Here is a 20,007-nt window from a genome sequence, read left to right as displayed (position 1 = left end):
GCTGAGGGTGATGAAACAATCGCTGAGACGGCTAGAGCGCCGGTGGCAGATAACCCATTCTGAAGCTAACCGGATACGGGTTAGAGCTCAATGCCGAGCCTACCATGTGGTGATAGTGACGGCCAAGAAGACTTTCTTCACCGCCTATATTACATCTGCGGAAAACAGCAGCAGGAGACTCTTTCAGGTGGTTCACAATTTAGCAGTACCACAATTTACCCAGTACAGGCCACATGATCTCCTGCAATGATTTTGCACAGTTTTTTGCAGACAAAGTCGCTCCGATTCGAGAAGGCGTAGACTCCACCGTGGGAGCAGGGCGGGAGAGTGCTAGAGTCCTGTCTAGTCAAGTTGTGTGGGATCAATTCCAATCTGTTACCCCCTAGGATGTGGACAGACTGCTTGGACAAGTGAAACCAACCACTTGTCTCCTTGATCCTTGTCCATCCTGGCTTATAAAAGCTAGCCGAGAAGGGCTGGGCGATGGACTTCGTGGGGTGGTGAATGCTTCCCTCCATGAGGGACCCTCCCCGGACCCATCTTTAGATGTGGCCACGATGGCCAACAATCGCCCAGTCTCAAATCCTCCATTCTTGGGCAAGGTGATTGAGCAAATGGTTGCTGAACAACTCCAGGCACGCCTGGAAGAAGCGGACCATTTGGATCCCTTCCAGTTGGGATTCAGGCCTCATCATGGGACTGAAACTGCCTTGGTCGCACTGGTTGATGATCTCTGGTGGGCTAGGGACAAAGGTGAGAGCTGTTTCCTAGTTCTGCTGGATCTCTCAGCGGTGTTTGATACCATTGACCATAACATCCTTCTGGACCGTCTTGAGGGGCTGGAAGCTGGGGGCACTGTGATACAGTGGTTCCGCTCCTTCCTCCTGGGCTGTGTTCAGAAAGTGGTGGGGGGGATGCTGGGCTCTCACTTGTGGGGTGCCTCAGGGATCCATCCTCTCCCCCATGCTTTTCAACATCTACATGCAGCCGCTGGGAGAGATCATCAGGGGGTTTGGGCTGGGTGTTCATCAGTATGCGGATGATACCCAGCTCTACCTCTCTTTCAAATCAGAACCAGTGAAGGTGGTGAAGGTCCTGTGTGAGTGTCTGGAGGTGGTTGGAGGATGGATGGCAGCTAACAGATTGAGGTTGAATCCTGACAAGACAGAAGTACTGTTTTGGGGGACAGGACAACAACTACCAGACTTTTAGAAGACATCTGAAGGCAGCCTTGTTTAGGGAAGCTTTTAATGTTTGATGTATTAGTATTTTAATATTTTATTTGAAGCTGCCCACAGTGGCTGGGGAAGCCCACCCAGATGGGCGGGGTATAAATAATAAATAATAATAATAATAATTATCATTTTATTTTCTTTCTCCTATAGTAACCTATGTTATCCATCATTTGAGAACCATGATATTCTTCTCCCTTTGCTCTTCTTTCATTTTTATCACAGTCTTTGAACTCTAATACTTTGAAGGAGCGAGGTTTTAATTTCATGAAGTGAGGCAGCTCATCCTCTATTAACAGTCGTAGCTGAGATAGGAAGACCATGTTGAGGGTCTGGAGAGAGTGTTCAGACGGGACTTAATCTGGAGGGAGAAGCTGTGGGAAGACTCTTCTTCTGGGGTCTCCTTCCATTCGGGAGGGGAAAGTTTTTCTAGGAAAAGGAGATTTCTGAGTCAGTAAAAAGGACTCAGATGATCCCCTGGGTCTGACATACAAAGGAAAATACCTTGGGAGTGGGATTGCTAAGAGAGAGGGGAACCGAGGAAAAGTGGCCCCTCGCTCACGGACCAAAGTATGAAGCCATGAAGGAAACTGGGCTGTCCTGTCATAACTAAGGAAGGGAATGAGAGAGAAGCAGCAGAAACAGAGAAGCAGTGGCGCCCGCCCTGTGGAACGCCCTCCCATCAGATGTCAAAGCGATAAACATCTACCTGACATTCAGAAGACATCTGAAGGCAGCCCTGTTCAGGGAAGTTTTTAATATGTTTTTAATATGTGACATTTTAGTGTATCATTCATCTTTGTTGGAAGCCGCCCAGAGTGGCTGGGGATACCCAACCAGATGGGCGGGGTACAAATAAATTATTATTATTATTATTATTATTATTATTATTATTATTATTATTATAATAAACAGAGTTAAGCCTTTTAGCATTTATTCTGGATACCTGAAGTGTAACAACTGATTATGAGAGAAGGAAGTTTAAGAGAAGCTGTGCCTGTACAGTGGTACCTCGGGTTAAGTACTTAATTTGTTCTGGAGGTCTGTTCTTAACCTGAAACTGTTCTTAACCTGAAGCACCACTTATCGAATGGGGCCGCCGGAGCACGATTTCTGTTCTCATCCTGAAGCAAAGTTCTTAACACGAGGTACCATTTCTGGGTTAGGGAAGTCTGTAACTTGAAGCGTATGTAACCTGAATCATTTGTAACCCGAGGTACCACTGTAGTACCTTGTTTAATCCTGTGACATTTAGCTGAAGTAATAAGTTAGCGTCTACCTGACAGAGGCCTTCCAGAATCTGATTCAGAGCCAAATTTGGAGACATATGTCACACAGACAATTTCAGAATGGATGGGAGAAAGCAAAGATTGGTTGGATGGGCTTTCAGAGAGCTGTTTCAGAATTAGATTGCGTGAAAATTGAGAACGGAGGCAGCCAGGAGATGTTTTATTAACACTAGTAACAAAAAGAGTGAAGGACGCAATCCTTCAGAACAGTTTTTGAAAAAAATCATGTGGTTGCCAGACAGAAAGTAGATATCTTTAGAGAGATTCCACTGAAATTGAGACTTAGTACCAAATATAGATATTTAACAATAGCACTCAGGAGAGCTGACATTAGATATAAATGGGAATTCCCAGAGGGCATTTCCTTTACATACATGAAAAGGAGATACAGGCTAACATCAGAATTTCAGAGAGTCCTTTGACAAATAAAGGAGAGACTATTAGATTCCAACTGCTGAAAGGTACATACGGTATTCTGTTAGAATGGGAGACGAAAGACGAAGAGGTGAAACCAGTTATGATTAAATGGGCACAAGATATAGGTCATAATATTATTGTGGAAGATTGGGAAAGGTTATGGAAAACCAATTTAAAATTCACAGAGTGTTTCTTGCTGAAAGAAAATTATATGATGTATAGATGGTGTATGACACCAGTGCAGTTAGGAAGAATGAAGAAAACCAGCTCAAATATGTTTTGGAAGTGTAAAGAAAGAGACGGGACTTTTTACCATATGTGGTAGGATTGTAATGAAATCAAAAAGTTTTGGGAAATGATATATAATGAGTTGAAGAAAATGTTCCAATTAACATTTGTTTAAAAACCTGAAGCATTGTTGTTAGGGATTGTAGGAAAAGACCTGCCAAGGAAACTGAAAAATATCTTTATGTATGCGACAACGACGGCAAGAGTCTTAACAGCACAAGGATGGAAGAATGAGGAAATCCCAACTAAAGAACTATGGCAAGAGAAATGGATGGAAATCACAGAATTGCCAAACTTGACACACAAACTACGTGACAAGGATAACTGTGGTTTTAAAGATGAATGGGAACCCTTTACAAAGTACTTACAGAAGCAACAAAATGAACTGGACTCCTTGGCAGGTTTTGAATAAACATTTACAAACTTTTTATTGATAACATTTAGATAGATAAATTAAGGATCTGTACAGTTTGGTAACATGCAGAAAATAACATATGTTGATAAACCAGAGAGAGGAGCTGGGGGAAGTTGAGGGGCTCAGGTTTTTTGGAGAGGGGGAAAATAAGGGGGGGTGAAGGATGATATGTTGGATAAAATGTTATATTGAAATTACTAATAAAAATATTTTTAAAAAACATTTTGAAAGTGTGTGTGTGTTTTTACAATCAAGCAATGTATACATTTTATGAAAATTACAATACATCATAACATCATATAACATAAGAAAGAGTTATAATTTTTTTCATAAAATAGCGCACTGTCTTTCAGTTTGCATCTTCCTGGAGTTCCACAACTCTTCTGGGTGGAGAGGGAATGGTCTCTCCTCCTTCATCTCAGCTCCACAGCAGTTCTCTCAAAAAGGCTTGGCACTCCAGAAGGCGGAACTCAGAGCCCTTTATAACATAAAAACATCATCAAACAAGGAACTTATGGTGCTGGGAAAATAATAATAATAATAATAATAATAATAATAATAATAATAATAATAATAATAATAATAATATTTATTCAATTTATATACCACCCTTTATCAGAATATCCCAGGGGGGTGTACAACATTAAGAGCACAATACAGAACAACAATGATAAAAACATAATGGGATTGATGGGAATTGTAGTCCCAAAACATCTGGAGGGCCGAGTTTGCCTAAGCCTGCCATAGTCAATATGTCTGCCTTTCCCACTGGCTGAGATGCTTCTACCCATTTCATCTGCTTAGCCAATCCAGATATTCACGGCCAACAGGTCCCACCCCTGCCTCCAGCAATCTCTTTTGTTACACTCAATGGGTGTTGGGTGGAGGGAAAGGGGAACCATGGGGCAGGGTCCAGGATGCTCAGATTCCTGCCACCAGACCTCCCCTCTGAGGTCCCCCCAGGGCACCTGCTCAGCTGAGAGGAGGGCGTCATAGCACAGGTAGCAAATCAGCTGCTGCTCCGTCCCTTGAGGGATTCCCTGCCTCACTTAATTGGCCAAATATTCCCTAAGGGCATCACCCGCCACTATATAAACCCTCTCACCCCCGGCAGCAGCAATGAGGTGGTACAGCTTTCGGGTGCTAAGAGTGTGTCCCTGCTTTGGGAGGGGGAACACAGCCCCCCAGCAAAGTTTGTAGGACGAGCCAAGAGGTATAGCCAGACACTGGAAAGCAAACAGTTGCAGGAATTTATGTATAGGTTTTTTTGAGGGGGTTACCCCTGCAGCAGATATCATGCACATGCAGCCCACTACCAAAATCAGCACCATCACTTTTGTGACATTTGTGATGTAGCAGGAACCCCACCCCACCCCAATCATTCTGTTTGTACAAACTTCACACACACACTCACACACTACATACGCCACATTTCTGTTATAAATTCATAGAAAATCAACCATACATCGGATTTGCACGGTTCCATTTTTATTTTACTCCATATGACAAGAACTAACAAAGGGGGGTGGCTTGGTTCTGGTCAGCCATAATCCCTTCACTGTCTCAGCACATCCACAGGAGCCCTGATGATCCCAGACAGAAGACAATCAAGATCACAAAGAACTTGCATATGGGAGTGGATTCAGAATGGACTGAAACAAAGGCCAATGATCAGATCTTCCCTCTGGGGGCAGGAAACTGCAAACTCCCCTTTGTCTCCTGGAAGTGACTCATGGGGGGGGGGGAGGAACCAGCCAGGTGACAAGACACTCAGGTTACCACCAACTCCTCCCTCAACCCCTCCTTTCTGTAATGTTTGCATGATGTTTCTGGGGGTGGGCTTGACCTAGAGGAGGGGAATTTCAAAAGTTTTTATAAGACCTTGCACACTATTTTTCTAGGTCTTTCCTCTTACCTGCAAGTGAGGGGAGCACCCTGTAGTGACAGTCTTTCTTCAATAAAGACCAAGCCTACAGGCTGCTGATTTGCTTCAATTTACTCTGGTTGGTGTCTTTACTTTTTGTCCAAGGGAGCCCTCAGATTTTTCCGGTAACAGTGACTTGTCCCCACAAAACACTTCATCACAGTTTCTTCCTATCTGCTCAAAGGGCCTCTGCTGCACAATACCAAATGTAAGATTTCACTAATAAAGGTATCTATGTACTGGCTCACTGGGAAAACTTCAGAAATTCATATAGACATGTGAGCTCAGCTACTCAGCAGCCCCTCTACCTGAGTGATGATTCCTGGCATCCTGATACCTGAGTGCTGGACAGGTTGCCATTTCAGAAATAACAAACTCAGATGAAGACAAAAGGGTGTGATTGACTTTGTTGGGAAACAGGGAAATGTAAATATCTCTTTTGTTACAGTTACAGATAGGTAGCCGTGTTGGTCTGCCATAGTCAAAACAAAAAAAATTCCTTCTAGTAGCACCTTAAAGACCAACTACGTTAGTTCTTGGTATGAGCTTTCGTGTGCATGCATGTGTATCTGAAGAAGTGTACATGCACACGAAAGCTCATACCAAGAGAACTAACTTAGTTGGTCTTTAAGGTGCTACTGGAAGGAATTTTTTTTCTTTTGTTACACTTGATGGGTGTTTGCTGGAGGGCAAGGAGAACCATGGGGCAGGGTCCAGGATGCTCAGATTACTGCCACCAGACCTTTCCTTACCCTGATGTATGAGTGATGTAGTTGGGGGGGTGTAACATGGGGATTAGCAGCTGATAAAAGTTTGGGGGCTCTGTTGTTCTGGGCATCCATCTTTTTCCACCTTGTGGCAGGTGGGAGTCCTGTCGCCACAGTCTTCAAGAAAGACCAAGCCAACTGGCTGCTGTTTGGCTCTGGTATTCCTGTCTGGTGTCATTGTTTTCTCCTCAGATTTCTCCATTCACAAAACATGCCCAAAGCCTTCAAAATGTGCCCTTTCCTGCATTTTGCAGCTCAGCAATGCGTAGTCCCAGGAGAGGCAGGAACAGCGTGTCTTCCTGTTCGCCCCTCAGCTGAGACCTGCCTGGATGGAGACCTGAGAGCCACCTCTCAATATCTGGGGGGCTGACCCATGGAAGAGGGAGCCAGCTTGTTTTCTCCTGCCCTAGAGGGGAGCACCCAGAATAAGGGACCCAGAGGACCAGAAAGCAGTTTCTGCTGCCTAAAGAGCAGGAAGAACATTCTGAGGGGAAGAGCAGCAGAATCCCTTGGGAGATGGCGGACTCTCCTTCCTTGGAGGTTTTGAAGCAGAGGTTGGATGCTTTGGCTGAGATTCCTGCCTTGCAGGGGGGCTGGAATAGATGACCCTTAGGGCTCCCTCCCATTCTAGGAGGAGGTTCCTTGCTTCCTGCAAACCCCTTTTCCCTGCAACCTCTTCCTCCAGTTTCTGGCCAAGGGAGGGGGCGGATCACAGACCAACCAAGAGCAAAAATAAAATGAGCATCTCTGGGATTGTGCAATGCAGGAGAGAAAAGGCAGAGAGGACTGAGCAGGGTGGACCCGGCTTTGCAAGGGTTAAAGGGAGCTGAGCTGCATTCCTAGAGAGGACAGGAAGTAAAGGGGGGCCAGGTCCTCCAGATGAAAACCCCCTCCCTCCCCTTCCTGCAAGGGGGGGGGGTTTTGCTTTCTGCTATTGCAAAGGCTGCATTGCTCTCTTCCAGGGGATCTGGTGAGTCTCTTCCTCTCCCCCCCCCCAGAGGGTGCAGTGGGGAGAAGGTGGGGGTCCCAGGGATGCAGGGGAGGGTGGCTCAGGTGGGGGGGGAGCCCCAGGGAGCAGGGGGTCCTGCCAGGGAGGGGCGAGGTTGCGCGAGGTTTGCAAGGAAGGTAAAGGTAAAGGTACCCCCGCCCGTACAGGCCAGTCTTGACAGACTCTGGGGTTGTGCGCCCATCTCACTCAAGAGGCCAGGGGCCAGCGCTGTCCGGAGACACTTCCGGGTCACGTGGCCAGCGTGACATCGCTGCTCTGGCGAGCCAGAGCTGCACACGGAAACGCCGTTTACCTTCCCGCTGGTAAGCGGTCCCTATTTATCTACTTGCACCCGGAGGTGCTTTCGAACTGCTAGGTTGGCAGGCGCTGGGACCAAAAAAACGGGAGCACACCCCGCTGCGGGGATTCGAACCGCTGACCTTTCGATCTGCTGACGCCACCTGCGTCCCGGTTTGCAAGTACAGTACTCTATATTCTGCATTTGAATAAAGACGCTGCTTACTCCTTTGGGAAGGGCGATCCTCTCCTGGGATCTGGTGAGTCTCTTCCTCCTCCCCAACCTCGAGGGTGCAGTGGGGAGAAGGTGGGGGTCCCAGGGCTGCAGCAGGGGAGGGTGGCTAATGGGGGGGGGAGCCCCAGGGAGCAGGGGGTCCTGCCAGGGAGGGGCGAGGTGGCAGGAACTGTCTCCTTCCTTTAGATATTTTGTGGGGGGGGGAGGGGAGGAGGTTACCACCCCCCTTCCAGAAAAATAATTATTCAGAGCCCCCTTGGAAATCTAGCAGATAGAAATCTGGCTTCTTTAAATAAGGCTCTCAGTAGGACTTCTGCTGTGTGTGACACGGGTCAGCGTCATTGCACAAGAGAGGAAACGTGTCTGAATGGTTGCTCCCAAACCTCTTTGTCTGTTTCCCTTCTTTCTTTCTCCTTATTGGCAGAGGAGGCCAGCCAAGCAGATCAAGCCAAGCTTTGTGAGGAGCTGGGAATGTTTAGTTGGAGAGGAGGAGACAGAGAGGAGACAGGAGAGCCATGTCAGACTAGATAATTTATTACGGTTAGAGACCAGCTTATGAAACACACTTGGGGGTACAGTCACAGAAGTAAAACAGGCAATTTATGTACAACAACAAATTTAAAAACAATGTACACCAACAAACTACACCAGGGACTTGACTCAGAGTCACCCATGGAACCGAGTTTGGGGATTTTCATGACGGACTATTTTGAGTTGGGAGATGGTCTGCGCCTACAGATCTGTACACAGAATCTGGCGACCATCCAGGTCATCTTCTGATCTTTGCCTAACAGGAAAAGGTCTCATTTTTGCTTTTGCGGGAGGTCAGTGAGCCTCACCAGCAGGGGATCAATGGTCTTACTACGTGTCTCTTCGTAAAAGGGACGTCTAAAGAACAAGTGTTTTGGCTTCCTATCTCTCCCAATGGGCAGGTGAAAAGTCTCTGAGCATACGGGACTTTTCTAAAGGCTCCATCCAGGACCAGCGAGGGAAGAGCCGAGCTTCTGGCGAGTGTAAAGGCCCTTCTTGCATTTCTAGATGCGAGAAAGAAGAGATATTCTGCCGGTGCGGCTATATATTTCTCAATTTCTCCAATTTTATGGTCGGGGCACCTTGCGCAGTCCTGTTCTCTCTTGGTGTCTAATATCCTTTGCCTGACCGTGGCTTTGGCCTGGCCCAAGCCCAGACTTAGAAGGGCTTGAGGGGCAAAACCCAGTTTCTGGAGGGTGTTCAGGACTCCCTCGGGGGAGCAGATTCAATGTCAGCCATTTCTAGATTGATGTTAGGCAGATGCTAGCCTCCACTCTCACCATCCCCGTTTCTAATCTAACCATGCGTTTGAGACACATCTGGGCACTTGGAGGAGAGCTCTAAGAAGTCTATTTTTTTTTAATAATATTTTTTAAAGTTTTAAAAGTTACAAAAAGAAAAAAGAAAAACACCATATTAAACAAAAACAAAACAGCACATCACAATAAGAAAAAAGAAAAAAAGGAACAGAAATAAAGCAGAAAAATAGAAACAAGTAAAAAACACATCAAACCTTCCCATAACTTATCTTTCATTTGCTTGTTTCCTTGACCTCCTCACACCTCCCTTTTTTGTATTCTAGTTCAGTTAGCTATTTCAGCAAATCCTTCCCATCTTTTCCACTTTTTGTCCTGTAATTTATCTTAATATAATATAACTTAACTTTCCCTCCTTTCACCAATTAACAGTCTGTTTTTTCCTAAACCTTTATAACATTTCTGCTAAAACCACATAGCTTCATTCCAACATCCTTCTAACATTCATTAATTTTACAATGTTTCTGTAGATAGTCTTTAAATTTCTTCCAATCTTCCTCCACCAACTCTTCTCCCTGGTCTCAGATTCTGCCAGTCATTTCCGCCAGTTCCATGTAGTCCATCACCTTCATCTGCCATTCTTCCCGGGTGGGTAGATCTTGTGTCTTCCAGTACTTTGCAATAAGTATTCTTGCTGCTGTTGTAGCATACATAAAGAGAGTTCTATCCTTCTTTGGCACCAATTGGCCGACCATGCCCAGGAGAAAGGCCTCTGGCTTCTTCAGAAAGGTATATTTAAATACGTTTTTCACTTCATTATAGATCATCTCCCAGAAAGCCTTAATCCTTGGGCATGTCCACCAAACGTGAAAGAATGTACCTTCAGTCTCTTTGCATTTCCACCATTTATTATTGGGCAAATGATAAATTTTTGCAAGCTTGACTGGTGTCATGTACCACCTGTAAATCATTTTCATAATATTCTCTCTTAAGGCATTACATGCCATAAACTTCATACCTGTGGTACATAACTGTTCCCAGTCAGACATCATAATATTATGTCCAACATCTTGTGCCCATTTAAGCATAGCTGATTTCACCATTTCATTCTGAATATTCCATTTCAACAGCAAGTTATATATTCTTGACAAGTTCTTAATTTTGGGATGTAACAGTTCTGTTTCCAATTTTGATTTTTCCACCTGGAAGCCATTTTTTTAATCCAAATTATATGCTTCCATTATTTGGTAATAATTAAACCAGTGAGAGCTCTAAGAAGTCTAGATTGAACTCTCTCAAGGGGGGAGAAAGCCGAGGAAGGCGGGGGCAAAAAGGAACCATAAAGGAGATGTGCCAAAGTTTTGGCCTTGTATAGTTTTAGAGCTGCGGGAACGAAGAAGCCCCCTTGTGCTCTGAAAAATTTAAGGATACAATTTGCTGGTTTTTCCGCTGAACTCCCGATGGAGTTTATGTGTAGTTTGTTGGCTCCTGAGGCCGGTACCACCATTCCTAGATACTTGTAGTTTGTGACTTGTTCTAATTTATGGCCTTGGAGTTCCCAGCTTTTAAGCTTTGGTTTTGCCCCAAAAGCGAGTATCTTGGTCTTTTGATATTTGATTTTGAGACATTCAAATTCACAGTATGCTGCGAGCTTTCTTAGTGCTCTTTTGAGTCCAATGGGGGTTCTAGATAGAATTACTGCATCATCGGCATATAGCAGGACCGAAATATGCCGATTTGCGAGCTTCGGAGGGTGGAGTTCTGAGTCATGGAGTGCAGATACTAAATTATTTAGATAGAAATTGAATAGTAGAGGGGCCAATAGGCACCCTTGCCTGACTCCTTTAGAGGTTTTAATAGGGTCCGTTAGGTGTCCTAGGCGGCTACACCTGACTCTTAAGAGCCGTGTTTGTGTGCAGTGCCTGAATTAAGAGCAGAAGTCAGGCAGAGGAGAGAGAGCAGGCAGAGAGAAAGCAGGTGAGAGAGACTTTCCTCTGGATACTCCCAAGGGGCTCCAAACTGGATGGAGAACATCTAAAAATGGTCTGCTGATGGCCCATCCGTTTTCGGGGAATGAAATCTAACACCCTTAAAGTATCTGTCTTTGCGTTCTCTTTCTAATATTTCTCTTTTTTATATATAAGATATTTATTAAAGTTTTCAATATTAATAAAGTAAAAAGAAAATCAAAAAGAAAAAAGAAAAATATAACAAAAATACAAAACAGAAAATACTTAAAAACACACAAAATTTCAATAACTTATTTTTCATTAACTTATTTCCCAGACCTCCTCGTACCTCCCTTTTCTGTATTCCAATTCAATTGTTAGTTCAGCAAATCCTTATCAATATTTTTTTTAACCTACTTCTGAACCTTTTTTCCGTATTCACTTATAACATTACAGTTGAAAACCACTTAATTTCTATCCGACATCATTCTAATATTCATTAATTTTATAATATTTCTGTAGATAGTCTTTAAATTTCTTCCACTCTTCTTCCGCTGACTCTTCTCCCTGGTCTCAGATTCTGCCGGTCATTTCTGCCAGTCCCATATAGTCTATCACCTTCATCTGCCATTCTTCCAGAGTGGGTAGATCCTGTGTCTTCCAGTACTTTGCAATAAGTATTCTTGCTGCTGCTGTAGCATACCTAAAAAAGTTCTATCCTTCTTTGACACCAATTGGCCGACCATGCCCAGGAGAAAGGCCTCTGGTTTTTTCAGGAAGGTATATTTGAATACCTTTCTCATTTCATTATATATCATTTCCCAGAAAGCCTTAATCCTTGGGCACGTCCACCAAAGGTGAAAGAATGTACCTTCATTTTCTTTACATTTCCAACATTTATTATCGGGCAAATGGTAAATTTTTGCAAGCTTGACTGGTGTCATGTACCACCTGCAAATCATTTTCATAATATTCTCTCTTAAGGCATTACATGCCGTAAACTTCATACCTGTGGTCCATAACTGTTCCCAGTCAGCCAACATAATGTTGTGTCCAACATCTTGTGCCCATTTAATCATAGCAGATTTCACCGTTTCATCCTGAGTGTTCCACTTCAACAGCAAGTTATACATCCTTGACAAAATCTTAGTTTTAGGTTCTAACAACTCTGTTTCCAACTTTGATCTTTCCACCTGGAAGCCAATTTTCTTGTCCAAATTGTATGCCTCCATTATCTGGTAAGAATGAAGCCAATCTCGCACTTTGTTTTTTAATTTCTCAAAACTCTGCAATTTCAATCTGTTTCCTTCTTGTTCCAAAATTTCCCAATATTTTGGCCATTTGGCCTCCATATTGAGCTTTTTCTGAGCTTTTGCTTCCATTGGTGACAACCACCTTGGGGTTTTATTTTCCAATAAATCTTTATATCTTATCCAAACATTAAACAATGCTTTCCTGACAATATGGTTCTTAAATGCTTTATGTGCTTTAACCTTGTTGTACCATAAGTATGCATGCCATCCAAAAACATTGTTAAAACCTTCTAAATCCAAAATGTCTGTATTCTCAAGAAGCAGCCACTCTTTCAACCAGCAGAATGCTGCTGATTCATAGTAAAGTTTGAAGTCTGGCAGGGCAAATCTACCCCTTTCCTTTGCATCAGTTAATATCTTAAATTTTATTCTGGGCTTCTTGCCCTGCCAGACAAATCTAGAAATATCTTTCTGCCACTTCTTGAAAGAGTCCATCTTGTCCACAATTTGCAATGTTTGAAACAAAAACAACATTCTAGGCAATACATTCATCTTAATAGCTGCAATTTAACCCAACAAGGAAAGCTTCAAATTTGACCAAATTTCTAAATCTTTTTTCACTTCTGTCCAACATTTTTCATAATTATCTTTAAATAAATTCCCATTTTTAGCTGTCATATTAATCCCCAGGTATTTCACTTTCTTAACCACAGTCAAGCTGTTTCATTCTGAAACCTCTCTCTTTCAATCGATGTTAAACTTTTCTCTAAAACCTTAGTTTTTAACCTGTTCAGTTACGTGGGGCTCTACGTGGGGCTGCCCTTGAGACTGACCCAGAAAGTCCAGCGGGTGCAGAATGCTGCAGCGAGACTCCTTACGGGGTCTTCGCTGCGAGACCACATTCACCCGGTGCTATACCAGCTGCACTGGCTCCCGGTGGAGTACAGGATCAGGTTTAAGGTGCTGGTTTTAACCTTTAAAGCCCTATACAGCCTAGGACCCTCGTACCTACGGGACCGCCTCTCCTGGTATGCCCCACAGAGAAACTTACGGTCTTCAAATAAAAACATCTTGAAGGTCCCAGGCCACAGAGAAGTTAGGCTGGCCTCAACTAGAGCCAGGGCTTTTTTGGCTGTGGCTCCGATCTGGTGGAACGCTCTGTCACTAGAGACTAGGGCCCTGCGGGACTTGACATCTTTCCGCAGGGCCTGCAAGACAGAGCTGTTCCACCAGGCCTTTGGCCAGGGCACAGCCTGACTCCCTCCCTCAGCAATTTTCGTGGAGCTCTGCCACAATGGTTGCCAGTGGCCTGATTTGAATCAATTTTATAATGAATGATTTTAGAGTGTTGTTTGTACTGTACTTTTGTACTGTTTTATTTTTGTTAGCCGCCCTGAGCCCGGCTTCGGCTGGGGAGGGCGGGATATAAATAAAATTTATTATTATTATTATTATAAATCCTGCCACTTGACCAAACTCTTGAATTAGTTCCAACACCCTTTTAGTACTAGATTCAGGCTCCTGTAACGTCAATACTAAATCATCTGCAAATGCTCTCAGTTTGTACTGTTTGGCTCCGACCTGTATACCTTTAACCAACCGGTCCCTTCTAATCATATTCAGCAGGACCTCCAGGACTGATATCAAAAGTAATGGGGAAATTGGGCACCTCTGTCATGTCCCTTTTTCTATCCTAAATTCTTCCATAACCACATTATTTACAATTAATTAGGCTTTTGTTCAGAGTATATTGCACCTATACCATTTTCAAACCCTTGGCCTACCCCCATACCCTGTAGGTTCTTTTTCATAAAACTCCAAGAAATGTTGTCAAAGGCTTTCTCCGCATCCACAAATATCAGGACTGCTTTAGTGTTCATATTCACATCTAACTTTTCCAGAATGTCTATTATATTCCTCAAATTGTCAGACAAATGTCTTCCCGGGAGAAAGCCAGCTTGGTCCTTATGAATCTCATCCATCAGTACTTTTTTCAATCTCTTGGCCAAAATATCAGCGAAAATTTTGTAATCCACATTTAATAACTATATGGGACGGTAGTTCTTAAGTTGGGTCTTTTCAGTCTCAGTTTTTGGTATAAGTGAGATATACGTCTCTTTCCATGAATCTGGGGCCCTTTTCCCTTCCAAAATTTCGTTGCAGACTTCCTTCAAAGGTTGTAATAGCCACTCCTTTAAAGATTTATAGTATCTGGAAGTCAGCCCATCCGGTCCTGGAGACTTGCCTAGTTGCATGTTTTGAATGGCGCCTTCTACTTCCTGGTCAGATATTTTGTAATTCAACATCAATTTACTCTCTTGAGAGATTTTTTGTAATCCGTTTATCTCCAAAAATCGATCAATGTCCATTTCTTTCTGTGGCCCTTGTGAATATAGCTGTTTGAAGTACCTCTGGACGCAGTTTCTAATCTCCACTGGATTGTGTATGTTCTTTCCTTCCACTTCTAAATTAGTAATAGTATTTAGTTTTTGTCTTTTTTTCATTTGCCAAGCCAAGAGTTTCCCACATTTATTTGCTGATTCAAAAGTCTTTTGTCTCATTTGTTTAATTTTCCATTCTATTTCCTGATTCATCAGTTCCATGTATTGTACTTGGTATAGTTTTATTTCTCTTAGGATCTCCTGCGACTTTGGCTTTGCTCTCAATTTTTTCTCTCCATCTTTAATTTTCTCCAGTATTTTATCTTTTTTCTCATTTTGACTTCTTTATTGCATTCTGTTGAATCAAAAACCCTCTCATAACAGCTTTACTTGCATCCCAGATTACTCTTGTTTCAACATTGGTCTTCATATTTATTTCAAAGTAGTCTCTCAAAGTTTTTTGAGCCTTTCTATATATTTCTCCATCTCTAAATAAGGTGTCATTCATCCTCCATCTAAAGGAACCAGTTGTTGTTTGTTTCATCTCCATCCTTACAGCATTATGGTGGGAGCATGTTTTTGGGCAGATTTCCACTTTCTTTATCTTTGGTGCCATTCCTCTAGTAATCCATATTTGGTCAATTCTAGTCCAGGTCATCTTGGCTTCAGAGAAGAATTTTCCTTCTCTTCCAAGGGGATTCTTTGTTCTCCAAATGTCAGTCAGGTCCATATTGTCAGTCAATTCAAAAAAAGTTTTTGGTAGTCTACCATCTTTGGTGACTACCTGTTTTTGTGCCTTGTCCATATTTGTAGATACTACTCCATTCATGTCCCCCATCAGAATTAAGTTATAGTCCATGTGATCCAATAAAATCCCATGCAACTTCTTAAAAAATTCAGATTTCCCCTCCTTCAGTGAATAAATTCCTACAATCAGAAATTTCTCTCCTTGAACTTGGATTTCAATTGCCAAAAATCTTCCTTGTTCATCTTTAAAGATTAATTTCGGTAGCAATCTCTCCTTTGCATATATCACTACCCCTCTTTTTTTAACTTTATCAGACGAAATAAATTCTTGTCCCAATCTCTTGTTAATAAGTATTTTTCTATGTAACCTCATCACACGTGTTTCCTGTGGACAAATCAGGTCCAATTGTTCTTTTTTTAATATGTGAAAAACTGATTTTCTCTTCCGAGGTGAGTTCAGACCATTACAATTCCAAGTTAGAAGTTGCAGAGCCATGGTGATGGGGTTACTTCACTTTACCTCCTACTGCTCCAAGTAACTGTTCTTGATCTGTCGGTGGTGTCTCTTTCCCTGGACTGTCCAATCCAAAAGAAAGGTTTGCTATGTCGAGTATTCCTTTTTCCAGTGGTCTTGGGTCTTCTCCAGATTCTATTTCTTTTTGCAGGTTTTCTCCGTGGTCATACAAAAACCTCTCTTTGTCCTTAGCTGTTCTTATTCTTATCTTTCTTTCTTTTTTTATATAAAATTTTTATTAAAGTTTCAACAAATTTTTATCACAACAAAACAAAACAACACAGTAACAAACAAAACACAATGTAAAACATAAAAACAAAAAACAAATATAAGTTCAAATCTTAATTTCTTGTCACTTACTTTCCCGACTTCCTTGTACCTCCCCTTTCTGTATTTCAATTTCTAATTTATTTTCAGCAAATCCTTCCCTTACTTTTAGCTTAATTTTAATATTACTTATTTTCTTTAAATTAACCATTGCCGCTACTAACCACTTATTTTCTAATCCAGCGTCATTTTAACATTCATTAATTTTGCTATATTTCATCTTCTGTATTCCATTTCAACAGCAAGTTATACATTCTTGACAAATTTTTAGTACTGGGTTCTAACAGTTCAATCTCTAATTTTGATTTTTCCACCTGGAAGCCAATTTTCCTGTCCATTTTAAAAACTTCCATTATTTGATAATAGTGAAGCCAATCTCTCACCTTCCCTTTTAATTTCTCAAAGCTTTGCAATTTCAATCTATCCCCTTTCTTCCTTTATATTTAAACGATAGGCGTTGAGGAAATTCCCACCTGAAAAGGATTCCGTTTCTTCTCAACAGGGCGACTAAATCTCCGTAATTTGCTCTTAGTTCCAGAAGTTGTTTTGGAATGGCCTTGAAAATCTCCACTCTTGAGTCTCCAATTTCCAGAGGTCTTTGATAATGCAGATTCAAAATTTTATCTCTCTCCTCTTTTGTTTGAAGAGTAATCAGACAGTCTCTTATTTTGTTCCTCTTTTGTCCTTTGCCAAGTCTAAAAGCAGTCACTATCTTAAATTCTTCCTTCTCTAATTCCTGTTGCCAAAAATCTGTAAATTCACGTGTAAGGAAGTCAGCCGAATTGTCTTTCTCACTTTCTGGCACCGCCCTGATTCTTAGATTCTTCTCCTTATCTCTTAATTTGATCATAGAAAGTGTCAGGTCGTGATCCTGTAGTTTTTTATATACTGGTGGTAACTTCTCTTGAGTAGCCGTTGCAATTTCCTTTGCTTCTTCAGCAACCTTTCGAGTCGTAGCAGATTCTTCGATTAATTTTTCGATGGACTGTGTATTAAAATTCACTTTCTGTCCCAAATTGTCGATACTTGTAGTATTCACATCAATTTTGGCAGATGCTTAAGTTACTTGTTTATTTGTCTCAGCTACTTGCTTAGCCAGATTTTCCAAAGATGCATTAATTTTCCCAAGGGCCTGTGCCAGAACGTCTTCAGACATAACTTTTGCTTTAGCTTGTAAGGGTACAGCCCCTGTTGTACCAGCTCCAGATGTTGAAGCCCTGCGCTGATGTGTTGTGTACAATCTGCCAGACCTCGTAGTCTTTTCCTGTAGCTGCTCTAATTTTCCTTTACCATTTGCCATAACACTCTCATGAAGATCCAAGGTCACTTCCCACAGCTAGTAGAGATTGTTTTGAAAAGGAAATTTCCCAAAGCCCAGTTGTTCTTGCAACAATAGCAATGTTCCTCTAGGGGGACACAGTTACTGTCCAAAGTTTGCAACTTTCTTAAAGCAAAAGTCTTTTAAAGTCCCCCACCTCCCTTGGAAAACATCAGTTTCAAAGTAGCTCAAAGTTACTTTATAGTCAGAAGTCCAAAAACACTGTATCCCTTTCGCAGAGTCAATTCACAAAGTCTTACTTTGCAGACTGGCTTTTCACTAGCCGGCTTTCTCTGTCTGGTGGCAGCCCGTTCCCAGGTTTTAAGCAACGGATGTTAACTTTCTTTCCCCCTTTTTCATGCAGGTAAATAACTCCCAGTTCTTTTTTTCCCCCTACACCCCTGCAATCTGGAGGGGAATCCACCTTCTTAATGTCCGGATTTACGTCTTTTAAGAAGACTTTCAAAGTTTAAAAGTTTCCGCTTTGCAGTCTCTTTGCTTTGATCTGTTTACAAGTCGGGGAGGAAGACTTCCTGTTTATGCCTTCCCCGTTTCAGCGCCCAATTTCATCCAAATTTCTCTAATTTTCCTCCAATTAATTCTATAGACCTACTCACGGGTAGATGTTTTTTGTGTCCGAATGTCCCAGGAAAAAGTCAGCGCTCTCCGATAACGGCTGTGCGGCTTCGCTCCGCGGGAGAAGCAGTCGACTCTCATCCCTTGCGCCTCACCCCCTTTCCGCTTCAGAGCCCTTAAAAGGATTCCTTTGCAGTTTAGGGGGGCGCCCGCCGAGTCCCCACGCTCGCAGGCTTCCTCCGCCTGCGATTTTTAAAGGGTCCCCGCTTCGCCGCAGCGGCAAGACCCGAACCCACGGAGCTACCCCCTCTGAGCTCAGAGGGAATCCGCCATTAATCGTTGGCGCTGACCCGGAAGTCCGTCCTCTTTCTAATATTTCACCTTTCATTTACTGTTTTGAATTCTTGTTGTTCTTTCAGAAAAGGGATCATTTGGCAGAAATGGACCTGGATTCCTGTGAGGCAGAGAGGCCTCCGTTGGACACCAGAGAGAGGCCCCTGGGTAAGGAGGAAGGTGGCTTTTCTCCATTTGGTCTTGTTCTGTTGGTTTTCCAACTCATCTGAGGGTTCTTTTCATCTTGGGTTTTTTTTTGAGGGGTGCTGGTTGGGAACAAGGGTTCAGAGGAGGGGAGATGTATTTCTGCACACCTAACATGAAATGGGCACAAACCTTCAACTGCCCTCAGCAGGTAAGGCTTTCTCAAAGCCCATCTGTAGTTAAAGATGTCCTGTTTCCTCTGTGAGAGAAGCAGGCACTCCTAGCATCCTGCTTACCTTTATTTCTTTTGCAGGTGAAAGAATGATGCCGGCAAGACCTCCTGATCCATCTTTTCATGGGGGCAGAAGGGAAGCAGTGGCTGTGGAACCAGATCAGGTCAGGAGAAGCTGCCTTGTGGGATCAGAGGCTGAGGGATGGAGCAATGTCATGGACTGGTTGGGCACAGAGGAATGGTGGGAGGAAGCAGGAAGGGAACCAGTAGAGGAAGACGTCTCAGACCCCACGGAGTGGAGGTGGCGGAAGGATGGGCGGTCGGAGGGAGAAGTCTGGGAAGAGGAGGTGTCAGAAGCTGAAGGGGTAACAGGGCTTAGTGAGCTGGGAGACTCTGTGGCAGAATGCAGTCCAGAACCAGAGGCAGAAGAGGAAGGAGGCGAGTGGGAGAGGAAGGTCGAGAGGCAGAGGTGAGTCAGGAGAAGGAGGAGCCATCGGGGGCTCCCTCTCCTTCTGCCAGAATCCACCCTCCCTGCTTGTCTCTCAGAGCCAAGAGAGGTCTAACATGGAGGAGTAAAGGCAGGCTGCACACTGGCACACTGTTCAATCGCTTGCCAGAAACCCCAGAAAAGAGGGGACTTGGAAAGCTGTGGGGAGCCGGGGGCCTTCACTCTCAGCAATTGCTTTTGTGGAGGAAGAGGCTCAGGGAATGAGCTGCTGTTCTCATGAAGCCCGAAACTCAGCCAAGTCTGTGAACATCGTGTTCTTGCTGATAAAGAGTAAACTCCAGCTGTGAACTGTGGGATTTCCTGCCCAGATAACTCTGTCATACCAGCCTTCTGAATGTTGACAGTAGGATTCATCTGTAGTTGCAGTTTTCATGGAATCCTAGAGTTGAAGGGGACCCCAAGGGTCATCAAGTCCCACCCCCTGCATTGCAGGAGTCTCAGCTAGATCACCCAAGACAGATGGCCATCCGAACTAGGCTTCTTGTATTTCTATATTCATCAATGAATGCTAAAATAGGCTTCTAAGCAGCGGACAGACGATAACAAATAATTTCCAGGATTCACCTAGCCAGCCCTATCTGCTGCAA

General features: G+C 43.3%; 1 protein-coding gene across 2 annotated transcripts in view; it reads left to right on the top strand.

Moving 5' to 3' along the window:
- LOC309369095 (uncharacterized protein) overlaps positions 1-20,007 on the top strand; it is an 83,787-nt gene that overhangs the window by 24,462 nt on the left and 39,318 nt on the right. The window contains exon 1 of one of the 2 annotated variants that reach the window (XM_081909748.1): positions 19,208-19,381. The exons of the other annotated variant lie outside the window; for it this stretch is intronic. Within the exon in view, the coding sequence (XP_081765874.1) occupies positions 19,316-19,381 (66 nt within the window). The 5' untranslated portion in view covers positions 19,208-19,315. Of the gene's footprint in view, positions 1-19,207; positions 19,382-20,007 lie in introns of those variants that run through there. 2 annotated transcript variants of the gene reach the window in all.

The sequence above is a fragment of the Podarcis melisellensis genome, assembly GCF_964234715.1.
Source record: "Podarcis melisellensis genome assembly, chromosome: 4".
Taxonomy (NCBI): domain Eukaryota; kingdom Metazoa; phylum Chordata; class Lepidosauria; order Squamata; family Lacertidae; genus Podarcis; species Podarcis melisellensis.
Note: the sequence above shows the minus strand (reverse complement) of the source record. Positions and strands in the feature narration are given on the sequence as shown.